General features: G+C 53.3%; 1 protein-coding gene across 1 annotated transcript in view; it reads left to right on the forward strand.

Annotated features, from left to right (window-relative positions):
• The window catches only part of SGSM1 (small G protein signaling modulator 1), a 24,892-nt gene extending 13,599 nt beyond the window's left edge, over positions 1-11,293 (forward strand). The window contains exons 12-23 of the mRNA XM_017734901.1: positions 62-199; positions 565-710; positions 1,251-1,379; positions 1,820-2,002; positions 3,705-3,776; positions 4,282-4,863; positions 5,579-5,703; positions 6,867-6,949; positions 7,204-7,313; positions 7,583-7,679; positions 8,040-8,207; positions 8,567-11,293. Of these exons, the coding sequence (XP_017590390.1) occupies positions 62-199; positions 565-710; positions 1,251-1,379; positions 1,820-2,002; positions 3,705-3,776; positions 4,282-4,863; positions 5,579-5,703; positions 6,867-6,949; positions 7,204-7,313; positions 7,583-7,679; positions 8,040-8,207; positions 8,567-8,655 (1,922 nt within the window). The 3' untranslated portion in view covers positions 8,656-11,293. The remainder of the gene's footprint in view (positions 1-61; positions 200-564; positions 711-1,250; positions 1,380-1,819; positions 2,003-3,704; positions 3,777-4,281; positions 4,864-5,578; positions 5,704-6,866; positions 6,950-7,203; positions 7,314-7,582; positions 7,680-8,039; positions 8,208-8,566) is intronic.
• The last annotated feature ends 6,204 nt before the right edge of the window (positions 11,294-17,497 follow it).

Consider the following 17,497-nt stretch of genomic DNA (forward strand, 5'->3'; position numbering starts at 1 on the left):
ATTGCTGCTCTGGACCTGGGCAGCGTCCCTGGTGAATCTCTGCAGGCAAAGCTGGATCAGTGGGATCAAAGTCAGGCTGAGGGGATGCACAGGAGCATTTCTTCTCCTCACATCCCGCTGGTTTTTGTTGGCAGAGCTCCGCTGAAGCTGCTGTGTGACAACATGAAGTACCAGATCCTGTCCCGGGCCTTCTATGGATGTGAGTACTTGTCACCTCCCTGCTGCCTTGGGATGTGTGCTGGGATAAGGGATGAGATCCTGGGCTCTGCGCTGGGAGTGGTGCTGGGGCAGCTGGCAGTGGTCAGGGGAACTGGGACCAGTCTGCTGCACGTGCTCAGGGTGGGGAGCAAACAGCTGCCCTCTGACCCTCAGCCTGGAGCCCCGTGAGCAGCAGCACTGGGGGTACAGCATGAGGGACCTGTCCCAGTAGATTCCCTGCTCTGAGGGCTGGGTATGGCTGCAGGGGGTCTCCCCCAGGGACCAGCCTCACCAGAGCTTTCTCCTGCTCTTCATCCTCGTTTTCCCCGGAGTTCCACAGCTGAAGGTGTGGTGTTCCTGCTGCAGGGCTGGCCTATTGCAGACACCTGTCCACGGTGAGAACCCACCTGTCGGCGCTGGTGAACCACAACATCGTGTCCCCCGACGTCCCCTGCAGCGCCAGCGCGGGGCTCACCGTGGACATCTGGCACAGATACCTGCAGGACAGCTCGGTAGGGCCATGCCCTGGGGACACACCGGCTCTGCTGGGCTCAGGGAGCCCAGGGCAGTGGCACTGAAGTGGGTGTAGCATGGGGAGGTGGTCAAACACGTCAACAAGTTCCTCAAGGAGGGAAGTCAGCCAGGCTGTCCCAGGCTGCACAGAGCCTGAGGCTCCTAATCCTTGGCACGTGGGAGCTGGGGAGTGAACACTGCTCTCCTTAAAGTGCTTCTGCTCAGAGCCTGCCTGCAGCAGTGTCTGTCACCCAGGTTCTGCTGTCCCGAGTGGGCTCCTGATGTGCTGCCAGGTCAGAGGCACAGCAGTGGCCCTCAGTGACTTTTGTGGGCCACTCTCTGGTATGGGGAGCTGAAATGCCCACCCACAGCAGCCTCTGGCTCTACTTAAGCCCAGGCAGGGCTCTGAGGGATCATCTATAGCAGATGGGCAGCAGGGCTGGGGGTGGTCGGGGTGGTGAAGGGTGGCACAGCCAGGCTGGGGACACTTTCACATCCAATGTACTGGCTGTGTCCCTGACCCCAGGCTCTTCCCACAGAGTTACGAGGACCAGGAGCTGCTGCGGTTGATCTACTATGGCGGGATCCAGCACGAGATCAGGAAGGCTGTGTGGCCCTTCCTGCTGGGCCATTACCAGTTTGGGATGACGGAGGCAGAGAGGAAGGAGGTTGGTGAGGGTGTGCTGCCAGCTCAGCAGCCCAGTGTGTTCACTGGTGTGCCCTGGTGCTGCCCAGTGGAAGGGGCTGTTTGCAGAGCCCACCCCGTGAGCCCACTGGGCCTCATGTCCACTCTGGACTGGGCTGTAGGTAGGAGTGGGACAAACACGTGGATCAGCAGGAATTGATCGCTGGCCTGTGCAGCTCCTCATGTTCAGTGCCTTGTGCACCTTGGAAGGGCAGGGAGGAGGTGGATGGGCATTTCTCCATCCAAATTTTGGCCACATTTTGTGGGTCAGGCACTGTGCAGGGTAAGGGTGACTGTGTCCCACCCAGCCACAGTTCACACGAATGTGCACCCCCCTGTGCAGGGCTGCTTGGGGCAGAGGAGGGGCTGGTTTGGGGCTCTCCAGGGACAGCCATTCCCAGCCCCTGTCCCCCTGTGTCCCAGGCTGACGAGCAGACCCGGGCGTGCTACGAGCACACGATGGCAGAGTGGCTGGGCTGCGAGGCCATCGTCCGGCAGCGCGAGAAGGAGTCCCACGCCGCAGCCCTGGCCAAGTGCTCCTCGGGGGCCAGCCTGGACTCCCACATCCAGAGGATGATGCACAGGGACTCGACCATCAGCAACGAGGTGAGGGTGTGGGGGGCTTGGGCAGTGCCCACCTGGAGTCGGTGTGGGATGGAGACACAGGTCCTGCCCATCCTCCTTCCCTGACTGGTGCCCACCTGTGTGTCTTGTCCCTTGCTGTAGTCTGTGGAAGTGAGATACTCATGGGGCACACGAGGATTAGCTCCATGGAAGATGGTTTGAAGTAGGGGTGAGGAGGAAGACCATGTTCCTGGCACTGAGGGGCTGTGAAGCAGGACACTGGGCTTCCTGGCTCCCTTTCCCAGCATGGAAGAAGCCTCACTACACCCTCAGTGCACTGCCTCATCCATGGGGACACCCAGCACAGTGGGACTGGCTTTTAGCAATGCAGTGAGGAATGAGATCCACAGCTCAAACCAAAGGGTGTGGAGGGAAAAGCCTGTGAAAGAAAATGCAGTCCTGGGAACAGTCCAGGGAGTGTTTCTATGAGAGCTTTGTCCTTGGAGGAGAAGAGCCCAGCATGGCAGAGCATTCCCTGGCCTCAGGCTGCTGTCCCAGAGGTGAGGGGAGGTGAGCGCTGGAGACTTGATCTGCTTCCCTCTGGGAAGTTTGTGTGGGTGCTTTGGGAGAGAGTTGAGCTCAGCCCCAATCCTGCAGGCTACGTGTGTGCCCAGAGAGGGAGAGATGCAGGGAAGGCAGGTCTGAGCCAGGGCCAGGGTGGAACTGGATAATGCAGCTCTCAGGGTGAGCAGAGGCGCTGCTCCGTTGGCTGAAGCCCTGGGAATCATTCCCATCCCCTCAGCATCTCCACCGTGGCTCTTCCTTTGTACCTACATGTGCCTGTTCTGGGAACAGGCACTGGGAAGGGAGCTGGCAGAGTGAACACCAGCAAAGTTTCCCCCTTTTCCCATCTCAACCTGAAATTTCCTGTTTTAAGTGCTCCCATAGCAATGGAGGAAAACTGTCGCCCTTCCTCTCTCCACCAGAGCCCTGCCCAGCAAACACCCACAATACAAGGGTGGGGACAACTGCTGTTCTGATTGTGCTGTATTTTCTTAAAATCCTATTGTTTGTGTGTGATGTCATGGCCTCTGCTCAGTTTATGGGGAGGACTTGCTCCCATTGAGGGCTGGTTGCTCAGAGGGACCCCACGGAGCTGAGCACGGAGCTGGTGCCTGCAAAGCCCAGCCCTTCCCTCTGTGCTTCAGCTGGAAACCAGAACAGGGTGCTCGTGACTTTGAGAGGAGCTGCTTCCACTGAGCCTGGCTCAAAACATCAATATTTGTCCTTGAAGAAAAGGAAAAAAGCATGAATATGCTTGGAGGGACTGTTTTATAGCCTGACTTCATCGTTTATGTAAACTGAGCTGGGCTGAGCTGCATTGCTGCCAAATTAGGACAGAGATTTGTAGAAATTTGCACTCCAGGGAGGCAGTATGACCTCCGTGCAGGCCAGAGGAAAGCAGCTCCTTCAGACCTAACTCACAGCACTTGAACAAGTGCACTGGCCTGGGGCTTTGGCTTTGTCACCTTCCCAGCAGTGTCAGGGGCTGAAGCAGAGCACTGCTCTGGGTGATAGGGCAGCAGTGATGTGACAGCAACACCCTCCATGGATCAAATATGAGAATTTACTGGATGCATTTTCTGCTTGTTCTTCACCTGCAGAAGTGCCACCTCTGCTTGAGCTCCCTCACCCCGACCCTTTTTCTTTTCTTTCTCTCTGCCCTTTTCCCTGTCCCCTACAGTCCTCGCAGAGCTGCAGCTCCGGCCGGCAGAACCACGCCCGGCTGCAGAGCGACTCCAGCTCCAGCACCCAGGTGAGCACCTTGTCCCTCCTTTCCTTGACCCCACGGCTCTGCCTGGGCTTGGGCCGACCCCTCACCACAACTAAAATGATTTCTGGCAAACAGAACCAGTGTTGGAAGAGGTAAATGAGTCCCCAGCCTGCTTTGGAGCTATTAATGTCAGAACTGTGCTCTGCTTGTTGTGCTCAGTGTTCAGCTCTGCCCTGTGGCCTTGCACCTGAAGGTCTGTGGCTGCTTCCTCTGCTCATGCCCAGATGTTTTACACCTGTTGAAATTTCTGCCCAGTATATAATGCCAAGAAAAGCATAGTCCTTTGGAGCAGGGATTTGTGGGCTTGGGGCTGTGCGAACGACCAAGCGCTGGCTCAGATCCAGGGAGAAGAAACTAAAGGGGGATTTTCCTTCCTCTCCACTGCTGCGAACACGGGCACTATGAGTGCACAGCTCTTGGGGACACAGTGCCTGTGTTCCCAACACTTGCTGAATGCCTGGGATGTCTTCCCACTCACCCTTTGCAGGTGTTTGAATCTGTGGATGAGGTGGAACAGACTGAAGTAGATGCTCAGCTGGAAGATGGCAAACAAAGCAAGATCCCCAATGGGACAGTTCCCAACGGCACGTGTTCCCCTGATTCTGGGCACCCCTCTTCCCAAAACTTCTCCATCACATCGGGGTTCTCTGAGCGCAGCTTCAGTAACGAGGACAGTGCCCTGGAAACCACCAAATCTTCATCCAGCTCCCAGGGAAAGGCTGCTGGGTCTGATGTGCCAGCCCCACCTGACACAGATAGTGTCCAGCAGGAGAAGCTGCAAGGCCAAGACAGCCTGGAAAGTGAATTTCCCACTGGTGGAACCGTGGACTTTGTCCCTGTGGGTAAAGGCTCAGCAGGGCTCCTGCATGACAGTGACACCGTGGCCCTGACTGTGGTGGAGAGCTGGGCAGACAGCGAGGCTGAGAAGCAGAGCCTGGTGGAGAGCGAGGACAACCTCTCCGAGGAGCCGGAGATGGAGAGTCTGTACCCACAGCTGGACTCTCTGACTGTCACTGATCTGACCAGCAGTGAACCAGCTGCTCTCTCCTCCACGGGTGTCACCTACTCTGTAAGTACAGACCTGTCCAGGGGGGGTTCTTCCTGGGTGCTTCACAGGACCACAGAATCCCAGAATGGTGGGAAGGGCCCTCTGGAGATCATCCAGTCCAACCCTCCTACCTGGAGCAGATGACACAGGAATGTGTCCAGGTGGGTTTGGAATGTGTCCAGGTGACACAGGAATGTGTCCAGAAAGGGAGACTCCACACCCTCCCTGGGCAGCTGTTCCAGGGCTCTGCTACCCTCCATAGAATGAAGTTCTTCCTCACGTCAAGGTGGAGCTTGTGTTTCAGTTTATGGCCATTGCTCCTCGTCCTGTCACTGGGCACCACTGAACAGAGTCTGACACTGTCCTTTTGGTGCACAGTTTGGGATGTTTGTATGGATTGATGAGATTCCCTCTCAGTCTTCTCCAGACTGACCAGCTCCCACAGTGTCTCTTCATGACAGAGATGCTCCAGATCCCAAATAATCTCTCTGGCCTATGCTAGACTCTCTCTGGCAGCTCCTTGTCTTTCTTGAGCTGTGGAGCCCAGCACTGAACACCACACTCCAGATTGCCTCACTGGGGCTGAGTGGAGGGCCAGGATTTGCATTTGCCTGCAGTTGGGCATAGAGGGGCTCCCACCTTCCACCCAAACTCTGCCCTGTCGCCCCACTGCCCTTGCGACTCTCTCCTTGCTTTTTACTGGAAAACAAATCAACTCTGCTCTTGTTTTGGGCAGCCAGAGCTGCTGGACATGTACACAGTGAACCTGCACCGCATCGAGAAGGACGTGCAGCGCTGTGACCGCAACTACTGGTACTTCACCCCCGCCAACCTGGAGAAGCTCCGCAATGTCATGTGCAGGTGGGGGCTGTGGGGGGCTTCCCGGGATTCACCCGCAGGCTGGAGCCTCAAACTGTGTTGTGGTTACTGAGTTTTGCTCCTTGCCTTCCTCCCCCAAATCCCCTCATCATCCCAGCGCTGGGGCCACAGCTCCAAGGACGCTGCGGTTCCCAGACTGAGGTGTCTGGCTGTCCTTCCCCTGTCACTGCTGTGTCCTGGGGTTTTGGCCAAGGCAGAGGCTCCCTGGGCTGCCCAGGAACCTAGTGCAGCCCGCCTGCTTTCTGAACTACGCCTGGAAAATGTTTTCATGAGGATCAGCCCACAGTGCTAACGTAGTGTTAATGAGAGAGTGCCTGAAGCACCGGAATGGTTTGTGCCTGCCCAAAATCCCCGGAAAGAACCAGACCTGGGTGCATTTCTGAGTCCCTGTGACTCCGAGCTTGCCTAGTGACACTCACAGAGTCAGACCAGCTCCAGCTCAGCCGCTGCTGCACAGGCAGCGAAGGATAAAATATTATCACTCATCTTGCAAACATGAGGAGAAGCTGCTGTTCCATCAGTGCTGTCACTTCACCCGACAGCCAGAGCTGCAGATCTCTGCTGAGATTAGACCTTCAGCACAGCACATTTTGGAAAACCAGTGGTCAGGCTGGAAAAGATCCTTCCCTTGTGCCAGCAGCAGATCTGAGTCCTCTCTGAACACATTTTGCCTTGCTACCAAATAAGGGAAGATATCCCTGCAGGGCTGGGTGCTTCCTGGGACACTGGGAATGGGAAGGCGAGGCAGGCAGTGTCTGCAGAGAGAACCAAGAGGATGAATGGAGGGAGAAGGATAAGAATGAGAGATTAACAAATTCTATCAGTCTCTGCCCTTTAACTAATGACCCCACTGTTCTGTACTTTCCCACTTTGCTTTTCCCTGTGCTGATTTTCCATGCAATGGCCATGGCACGGCCCTGGATTGACCCTGGATGTGGCCATAGCAGGGTGTAGATCCAGGACTGTGCCATGCATGTCCTACCTGGGAGTCACCACAAGAATTGAGTAATTTGCAGCACAGGGATAACAGAATGAACAGGTGTGATTTGCCCCAGCATCCTGGGAAGGGAGACAGGGCATGGGCAAGGGAGGTGGCAGGTGGTGGCACTCAGGTCCCAGGTCACCTCTCCCGCTCTCTCACACAGCTACATCTGGCAGCACATTGAGATTGGCTACGTGCAGGGGATGTGTGACCTGCTGGCCCCTCTCCTGGTCATCCTGGATGATGGTGAGTGGGTGGCTCTGCTCTGCTTTCCCTGTCCCTGTGTGTGGGGGTCTGCTGGGGGGATCTACCAGGTTGGAGGTGACCCTTTGCAGTGGAGTGCTTGGAGGCATGTGGAGCAGGATCCTGTTTGTCCATGGTGCTGCCTGGCTCCCAGGAGCCCACCTTGGGGCCAGGGTGGGCTTTTGGGAAGGATGTTGCTGTAGCAGCAGCAGCAGTGCCTGTGCAGCCCAGCAGTGATGTCTCTCCTCCCTGCACAGAGGCTCTGGCTTTCAGCTGCTTCACCGAGCTGATGAAGAGGATGAATCAGAACTTCCCCCACGGAGGAGCCATGGACACCCACTTTGCCAACATGAGGTCGCTGATCCAGGTGAGGGTTCCTGGCATGGGGATGGTGGCTCCTCACACCCAAGAGGGGAAGCTGGTCCTGGAGGGGCTGAGGAGGGGTTTCAGTGCTGGGTAGCAGGAGAGACAGCAGGGGCTCTAAGGACAGCCTGGAGCAGTGTGTGCCAGGAAAGGGAGGGAGGAGCTGGTGGGAGCTGATGCAGTAGGAGAGCAGTGGGATGGAGGGAAGTAGGCAGAGGGATGGCCGGTGCCTTGTGTGTGCATTCCTGAGTTTCCTTTTGCTTTTTTTGACAGATTCTGGACTCTGAGCTCTTTGAGCTGATGCACCAGAATGGGGATTACACTCATTTCTACTTCTGCTACCGATGGTTTCTCCTGGACTTCAAGAGAGGTGTGTGCTGAGACCACCCAAGGGTGGGGCAGGGTCTGTTTCCAGGCTTCTCAGCAGCTTTAAACTTAACTTGGAATTCCTTTTCACTTTTCCCTGGTTTATGTCTGGCTGATTGTTCTGTCTAGATACACAACCTGTTGTTCCAGAGCTGCTGCTGAGCCTTTCCACGAGTGTGTCCTGGGGCCTGTGTCACCTGCTGCAGGGCAGAATATTTCTCCCTACAGATGACAGATTTACTGCTTCCAGCTGGAGCAGGTTCCTGTGGGAAGGAAGCACCCAGCATGTCTCCCCAGCGCTGCTGTGAGCTCTGAGGGTCAGGGTGGGGTGAGTGGAGTGGTAACTGCTGTTCTCTGCTCACAGAGCTGGTGTACGACGACGTCTTTGCCGTCTGGGAGACCATCTGGGCTGCTGCTCACGTGTCCTCTGCTCACTACGTGCTCTTCATAGCCCTGGCCCTGGTGGAGATGTACCGGGACATCATCCTGGAGAACAACATGGATTTCACAGACATCATCAAGTTTTTCAATGGTACAGCTCGTGCTCTGTCGGGCTCAGTTTGGGGCAGCTGCTCAGGTGTGGGCAGCACGTGGCTGGCTGTGGACACATCTGGACAATGCTGGAAATGTTGAACACACCCAGAGCTCTGAGGGGTCTGGTGGTGCTGGGATCCACCTGCCCTCCTCAGCAGTGGCCAACCTGGACGTGTTGAAGGGAGCTGGGGGTTGGGCTGTGCTTCCTGCTGCTTTCCCCATCCCAAGGGGCTGGTTAAGGATGGCTCTCCAGAGCCAGGTGTCCCTGCGAGGTTTGGTTGGGAATGTGGGCAGCAGAGCTGTAGGGGTGGGGGCTGCTCAGGTCTGACCTGTCCGGTCCCTCTGTCTGTGTTCCAGAAATGGCCGAGCGCCACAACACCAAGCAGATCCTGAAGCTGGCTCGGGACCTGGTCTATAAAGTGCAGACTCTGATCGAGAACAAATGAAGGACCCTGGGGCAGACGAGGCACGCAAAGAGCCGGGACTCCCCTCCGATACTTCCTCCCTTCTCCTGTTTCTCCAAGTGCCACACCTGTGGGACTCAGGTGGTGGGACATGTGCTGCTGTGTGAGCTGGGAGTCCCCTGGGCTCAGCACAGGCCCCGGCTCAGACCTTCTGCAGTGACTCAACCAAAGATCCCTCCAGGTGTGTTCCTGTGCCGGGAGCAGGACCAGGCAGTGGCTTCCTGGCCTTGGAGGGGCAGCAGCTGCCATGGCCACCAAAACTGCCCAGGCATTGCCACATCCCAGGGCAGAGCTGGGGGAGCCGAGCTTGGTGGCACAGAGGGAAAGCTGATTCCTTGGAAAGCTGCTTCCTTGGGCAGCCCTTCCCTGTGGTGTGGGAAGGCAGCCAGCCCTGCGAGCTCGGGCAGCACAGGGATGCTGCCAGTTCTCAGCTTCCCACCAACACAACGAGGTTCTGCCAGTAATGGGGGGGACTTTGATCACAGAAACTCCTCTTTTGATCTTGTCCCTCAATGCATTGCTTCCCCTTCAGTATTTTATTTTTTTTTAGGGCGCTGTTTTCTCCCTGGGATTTTACATTGTTCCTACAGTATCTGAGCACACAAGAGCTTCATGTGTGGATGGATTCTCAGAACAGCTCCAAATTCAGCATTGGGGTTTATTTTTCAAAATCCAGCCTCTGTAATGTTCTCTGAACGCTGAGAAATCTGGTCCCGACCTCCTCTGGGAACTCCAGGCTGGCGGTTTCCTTACCTGCCTTACTTTAGCTGCTTGTGGTAGGAGTCTGGTCTCCTTGTTGATCCTCTGAGCTCCTGTGAGGGAAGGGCTCCTCAGAAGGCAAGTCAGAGCTCCTAGTTATCCTGACTTTCCCTCTGACAGAGCCTGTCTGTCCATTAAGACCGGCAGCTCGAAGCTCAACAGCTCAGACAATCCCCTTGGTGCCTGGAGGTTTCCCATGTGCTTCAGGGCTGGCTGTTGAGTCCCCTAATCCCACTGAGCATCTCCAGTTAGGTCTTGGTGGACTTCTCCCACAGGCCTGTGAGAGGAAACTAGCCCAAGGTCCCTGAGTGGTCTTTGCTTTGGGAAGATGCACTTGTGTGGCCACTTTTCCTGTGGCACAGCCTGGAGCCCACTGCATGAAGTGCCTCTCCAGCTGCTGTGTCCCACACAGGCTGCCCTGCAGAGGCTTTGGAGTCATTTTTCAACTCAGGTAAAAACAATACAGGAAAAGGAGAGGGGTGGGTGGATGGAGGGCCCAGCCCAGCCGGGGAGGGCAGTGCTGGGGGCACTGGGCTGGAGCTCTCTCTCTAAGGGTACTTTCTCTCAAGTTTTGCTGCAAAAATTTGTGTTCCTCCCGGGTGCAATGTGTGCTGTGTGTGTGCTCTCCTCTGGCCCTGCTCCTGCCTTGCTGCTGGAGTGCTCCCATGGGAGGGAAAGGGGCCCTTCCTTCTCCCATGGAACATCTGTCTGTGCTGGTTTGTGTTGGCTCGTGGCACGTGTCAGATGTTGCTGGCAGAAAAAAGGTGGTTGTCAGTCTTCACCAGAGAAAACTGCTGCTTCAAGGAAGGCCTGAGGAGCGTGGTGGAGTGGTTTGCTGTTTCTGAGCAAATCAGCCATTTCTGTATACTGGGACATGGAGGTCGCAGCTGGAAAAGGCAGTGGCACATCCTGAACCCTTTGGGGAAGGGGCTGGGGCAGGAGGAGAGCAAGGGGCAGCCCTTCACTCCTCATAATCCCAACTGATGTGTACAACAATCTGGGAAATTCCCTGAAGTAGTAAAACCCCAAAAGGTGCTGGGCTGTAGTAGCATAGGAAACAAAGAGCTTGAGATCTGCCAGTTCCTGTGAGAATCTCATCTTTCCACCAAGCAGAGTGAAAAGCTCGTGTCCTCCCTCCTTCCCAGGCTGCTCCTGTTCCCTCAAGGTTCTAGGACAGATCTGTCACCTGTCTAGAGGCAAAGGGAAGCACTCTGTACTCCCCTTCCTGAGGGACAGGGACCCACAGGTCACCTGAAACACCACCTGACCAAGCAACGTCACTGACACGTAACCTTTCAAGCTTCATTCCTTGGTTTTTAAACAAAAACAGCCAAGAAATTCTGCACAATATTTGCTGTCTGTATTAACTGAGAGTGTCTTTGGGCCGCTCAATAGCAGTGTTTTTTGAATAATTTCTGGGGTGGGGGGGGAAAGTATTTATTTATTGATTGTACCTGACTGTGTGTCCTTGTGTGCTGGCGTGTGAGTGCGCGCTGTTGTGCAAATGGAGATAGAAATTTTCAATGTTATTTACAATATCTTGTAAATGTTTACCAGAGAATCGTGTCTATATATAATATATATACAGTATAGAGAGAAAATATGTGAACTAAGTGGGTTATTTTTTGAGGGGGGAGGAGTGAGAAATCGTTTGCTTCTGAGAACTGTGTGGTTTCTATAGCACCTGTTCCATGATGTGCCAATCTGTCACTGTCCCTGTGCTGGGAGAGTTGCTCTGGTGGGGCAACAGGAAGCTCAGAGCAGAGCCAGCATCACAACCTCGGTTTGGCTTCATCTTAGTTCTGACTTTAAGACTGGACAAGAGGGAAAAAAAAAAAAAAAAACCAAAATGAGGGAAAAATAATATTAAAAAGTTTTGTTTCATCTGTTTTGCAGGGCAGGTTCTTGTGCTTGTGGGGACCCACAGTGAGGCACCACCAGGAGCCTGGGGCCCTCTTTGATGGTTAAAAGCTGCTAAGAAGCTGAAAAGCAAAGGTTTTGCTGTGCAGCTGTTTGTGGGCCTTCTCTGGCCTCAGCCTCTCCTGCCTGGCTCTGCCCCACTGCCAGATCCCCACGAGATAAAGCCTTGTTCTGGAATTCTGACAGTGGCAATCATGGCTGGGGGAGCCAGCAGGGATCTCTCCCAGCTGTGCAGCCAAGGATGGCCTGTTTGCCATGCAGGAGAGGCCCGTCACCAGGGAATGCTTGTCCATATACAGTAATCTTGTCTTGGGGAAGAGGAATGTCTCATCCCAGCAGCTCCGTGCAGCTGAAATCCACCCCCCACAATGGCACTGCCAGCCCAGGACTATTTTAGCCTGTTATTGGCTCTGTGGGACCAGGGACTGGAGCTCTGTGTTTTAAACTGACAGAGGGCAGGGTTAGATTGGATTTTGGGAAGAAATTCTTTACTATAAGGCCCTGGCACAGGGTGCCCAGAGAAGCCGTGGCTGCCCCATCCCTGGAAGTGTCCAAGGCAAGGTTGGATGGGGCTTGGAGCACCCTGGGCTAGTGGAAGGTGTCCCTGCCCATGGCAAGGGGTGGAACTAAGTGATCTCTACGTTTCCTTCCAACCCCAACCGTTCCATGACTCCACGCTTTCTGAGGAGACTGCTGCACTCCTCTGGGTGCAGCAAGGGTTGCATGTGCTGCCAGCCCATGTTCTCTGCTCCAGTAGCTCCAGAGCTGAGCCTGAGGAAGGATGGGCTCCATGGGCTGAGAGTTCAGCTCCCATCACACCCTCACTCCAAACCCTCACCCACGTTGCTGTGGGGTTTGGGGTTTGTCTCAAGCTCGAGCTGCTGCTCAGATCATCTCGGTGTGTGTAAATCCACTGCGTGTTTGTGTCCTGGCCCTGTGTTCGTTCCCCTGAGGGAGTGACAAATGGATTCTCTTCCTGCATTTGAGCTTTCTGCTCATGCAACCTTCCAACGAGCTCCTGGTCCCCATCTCTTTTGGTGTCACCTGTGCAGACCCTTTAGAAGTTGTATTTGTTCCTAAATGTGTGATTTTCCTAGTTTTTCTCTTGCTGTGTTGAAGTCTCTGAATCGCTTTGCTGTGAACATTTTTCATGAAGACTGAGAGGGGTTTTTGTGTGGGAACTTCCTGCTGCCTCCCTGTCCTGCTCTCATCCAGCCCCTGGCATGGGGAACATCTCTTAACTCATCCAAATGCTCCTCATAGTGCAACGTGAGCCAGCAGTGTGTCAGCCCTTGTCACTGACAGGTAAAAAACAGGCTGAGAGATGGAACTATTGAAGAGGTGGGTGGGGATCACAGACCTCATCCCAAAATCCCATCCTGGAGACACAAGCCTTGTGGCCAAGAGCAGTTTATGGGACAAGGTTCTTCTTATTTGTTCTTTATTTATTTATGACTTACTTTGTCTGACTATTTTCCCTCTCTTTCCTGGTTTATCCTGAGGTTGGTCCCCTGCACTGAGAGCCACTGTGGCCCATGGGGCTCTGACCAGGGGGATGGGACCAGTTTTGGGATTCTCATCATCTTAAGTTTGCTTTTGAAATATCTTACAATATCTAAATCACTTTTCTCTAGAGGCCCAGTGGGAGCCTCTGAGCCTTTGATCAGTAGGACCAAAATGATGGTCATGTCATCAAAACCTCTGTCTTATTTCTCATTCCGTTTGGGAATTTCCCGAAGTACTGAGCAGTTCTGGGCTTGTCTTCAGCATTTTACTATTGTGCAAGCACAAATTGATAGAGCACAATGTAGAGATGGGAGTTCCAACCCTTCCTAGCACTGTGGAAGGGTTGGAACTCGCCAGGACCTGTGTCAGAAATTCCTATGAAAGCTTTTTCAGACACCCTGAAGGAGATCAAATGCCACTGATTGTTCCTGCTGTTCCAGTGATCTCATTCAAGGTCAGCATCCTCATTGCCCTGAATAATCAATATTTCACTGATGAAGGCATCTAAACCTTTGTGGTCCCTGGTGACACCACATTTCTTTTCTCTGGTGGCCACATGGGCCATGGCTGAGGCCATTTGGTGCCGTAGCCTTACACGTTCACACAGCTCATTTTGTGGATTCCTTCTCAACTTTGCCCGAATCCTGTACTTCCCGGAGATTGTGCGCGGTTGGAATAACCATGGAAGTCTTTTAATGTGTCTAATCTAATCCAATTCCTAATTTAATTTTAGATTGGTGATAAGCATATTCCACCTTAAATTCCCGTGCAGTAGTTTAATAGCTTCCTTTTATAGATGGATTTTGCACATGGAGGCTGAGCAGAGCCCACGGATGGCGCTGCAGGGGACGGTCCCTTCTCCATGGTGGCTCCTGAGCCACCGGCAGAGGGCCATGACCAGGAGCAAGGGCACTTTGCATCAGTGCTTTGATAAGGGGGAAAAAGCACCATTTTATCCTTTTTTTAAACTTTTTTTTAAAAAATGAATTAATGCTGAAATTGAAACTATGCACAAGATCTTAAGTACGTGAAAGTTTTAGGGATGAGTATGGCTTTGCTGCTAAGGGCAACAAAGAATTGAAAATCTTGATCCTGGATACTGAGAGACTAAAAAAATGTCATTGTGTGACTATGTAAGAGCGACTTAAATTCTCAGAAATTCAGTCCCTCTGGAGAGTAATTCTCAGAAGCTGGGGAAGAAACTGTTTTCCCAAACAGAATTAAGGAAAAGCTTTGAAAATACAACGTGGATGTTACCTCAGACCCACGATTGTTACTCCCCTTGTTCAAGGAGTGTTCTGGAGAGGGTGACAGGGTGTGACAGCCATCGTGGGGGCTCTGTGGGACAGGGAATTACCCCTCAGCACAGGGATTTGAATGTATCTGGTGTCCTGGCATTAGACTTTTCTGTTGCCCTACACAGAATTGCTGCTTTTCTCTGTTGGATGCCATTTTGGTCTCTGGGAGTTGCTCGATCTGAGCTTAATGAGCACTTAAAGCTTTTAATCTATTTGTAGAAGTGCTGCTAATGTTCTTAGGTTATCTGAATTCCACACTGTGGTATAATATCTGTTTTATATTATTTTATTCATGCTTTTGGGTTGGTTTTTTTTAATGTAAACTGTTCATTATTGTTGTTGAGAAAGAAAAATTAAAGCTCTATTCTCTATGGTTAATGTATTTTCAATTCAATCAGATCCTGGTGGTTCTTTCCGGCTGCGCGGTCCCTGGGAAGGCAGCAAACAGGGATACCCTGAGCAGGGAGTGCCCAAAATGCTCTGTATTTCCACAGATTCCAGAGCCTTCTGTTGCTCATGGTGAGTGTCCCCTGTCCTGGGGGTCCTGGGGCTCCTTTTTGCACCCTCCTTGCCCTCACAGTCTTTGCTTTGCCCCATCCCATGCCTTGGCCTTCTCTGTCCAGCCTTGCTGACCCTGTCCCTGTCCCTCTGGGCAGATGTGTGGCAGTGACACCTCCTTGGCTCTGCTGGCACTGTCACCTCCATCCTACCTCTTGCTGTACCTCCCCTGTAACGCAGAGAATTTAAACTGATGGTGAAACAGAGCAATTGAAGAGGAGGAAAAGGGCTGGGCCAGGTCCTTGGTGCTGCATGGAGTGAACTGCCACAGACAGGGCAGATGGGGAGGTGACAGAGGGCCCTGGCATGGGGCAGCCCAGAGCTGGGACATGGTGGTGATGGTTTATACCTGATCCTGTGCTGCCAGCTGGGGTGTGCAGGAGGTGAAGGAGTGCATTCTGCAACGGTGCCCAAAATGACCTTGGACTTGATCTTAGCATTTCCTGGATCAATCTCCAGACCTTTAAACTGGCACTGATAGGATGGGCTGCGGTGCCTTTTTTGTAGGGAACAGGAGGGACAAGTTTTTCATCAAAAACATGAGGAGGACAAGCTGCCTGTGGTGCCTGCCCCTGCTCAGGGCTGGCACTTGTCACCCCTCTAGACTCCACAAGATCCTTGGGTGCTCTTCCAAAGGGGGATGTCGTGTGTGGGAATAGGGAAGAGGTGCTCCCAACCACCTTTCTGTGGTGTGGGTTCCTGCACTGCTGTTGGAGGCAGGAGGGCTCCACATCCACCCCAATGTTGTGTTTTAAGCAGCACAGAATTTAACTGCATTTCTAAAAATGGCAGTGCAAGGAAGGCTGGATGCTCGCTCCAGATTCCTGCCTCTACATACTTATGAGAAGAGGCTTAATTAAATAAATCCTGGTATTTAATTAATCCTTAATATGTTTGCTTCTTGAGGCATGTTTGCTCTAATGGCCCAGCCCCAGTTTCCAGTGTAGGCTGAGGTTTGCAGCAAGCTCACAGCTCAGAACTTCAAAAGCTGATGAAGACACTCCCCAAACATCCAGAGTTTGCAAAATGTCAGGGTGGGATTCAACCAGCCCTTGCAAATGTGTTAATTACCTGATATTAATTGGCAACTTCTGGTGTGGAGAGGCTGGCAAAAAACCTACCGTTCAGATGGAGGAAAGCAAATGATCCTAAAAGTGAATTTCATTAATTTTTAACTTGGGATAGTTTCTCACAAAAGCAGCTATCCTGAGATTGTGCTTTGAAGTGCATGGAAATTTCCATCAATTGCCACCTCCATGCAGGGCCCGAGACAGCAGCTGGTGAAGCAGCCCCAGAGAGGCAGCAGCTCTGTCCTGTGCAGGAAGAGAAACCATTCCCACCCCTTGCCAACAAGGGCTCTTCAGGAGATGTTCACCATCAGCCAGGGTTGGATTATGAGAGCTCCTCCAAAGGGTGGTGGCAGCCCGTTTTTTCTGTGCTCTGTTTTGATCCTCTGCTCCATGAGCCCAATCCTTTGGCTCCTGAGCTGCTGTGGCAGATGAACCAGTTTGGCTGTGGCCCGTGCCCAGGGCTGGCTGTGATGGGGGGCACTGGGGGCTGTGCTGGTGAGCCCAGCTGTGAGTGCTTGTCCTCACACACCCTCCTGCCAGGCTCTGGCACGTGGCACCGGAGCTGGGAAGGACCTGGAGTATTTATAGCCCTTGTTAACATGCATGAATGGACATGCTGAGTCCTGGCACAAACATCTGCCCAGGTGGGTGCTGTCCTGGCAACACCCCACGCTCCCTCTGCCACCTTAAGCTGCTCCAGCATGTATTTCAGAGAGGCCTTTTCCAAAGGACAATGAAGCTGAAAATTCAAAGGCTGATCCACAGCTGTAGCAATGCCTGGGCAAACCCTGCAGAGAGGCCCAGTTTGCACAGCCACCACCACCTGAGTGATGCAGGGTAAAGGGCTGACAGCCTTGGGTTCCTACCCAGCCCTGCAGCACTGGGGGCTGGAGGACTCTACAACAGGGATTTTGCTAGCCTGGGATTGGGAGCCTCAGGGCATCACAGAGTGGTTTGGGTTGGAAGGGACCTTAAAGTCCATCTCATTGGCAGGGACCCCTTCCACTAGCCCAGGTTGCTCCAAGCCCTGTCCAACCTGGCCTTGGACACTTCCAGGGATGGGGCAGCCACGGCTTCTCTGGGCACCCTGTGCCAGGGCCTCCCCACTCTCACAGAGAAGGATTTCTTCCTAAAATTCAATCACACCTTCCCTTTGTCCGTTTAAGTTCTCCTTTTGCTCACAATTTTTGAGTGCAATGACTGAGGTGGAGCAATCCATGCTCTGGCAGTTGCAATGAGCTGTGGATGTACCTCACAGCCATGAAAAACGAGCTCAGATCCAGGAGACAACAGCACAGGGATGTGTTAGTCCGGTCCTTAAGCACAAGGAAGTACCGTGCTTTTTCCTGGAGCATTTCTCAGGAAGTGAAAGCATTTCTGCAAGGCTTTGGCAGCCGTGTTGGAATGACATGTGAGTGCTTAGGAGTTATCAGAGAGCTCTCTGTGATAGTGCAGCACCGAGATTATCCGTGCTGGTTCAGTGGATTTTCTGAGCAGTTTCCAGGAGTTCAGTGAGGCTCTTGGGGAGGAAGATGCTGTCGTCACTGTGCTCAGCTTGGGGTTCAGCGCAGTGTCTGGTTTAGTGACTGACCTGGCCCTTGGGTGGATGAGTTTGAGCTTTTTTTAGTTCAGCAAATGGAACACAGATCCTCGGCTTTATCGCCGTGACTAAGGACGTGTTGTTGTTGGCTGAGTTACAGGAGTGCGCTGAAA

The sequence above is a fragment of the Corvus brachyrhynchos genome, unplaced genomic scaffold (assembly GCF_000691975.1).
Source record: "Corvus brachyrhynchos isolate BGI_N302 unplaced genomic scaffold, ASM69197v1 scaffold114, whole genome shotgun sequence".
NCBI lineage: Eukaryota > Metazoa > Chordata > Aves > Passeriformes > Corvidae > Corvus > Corvus brachyrhynchos.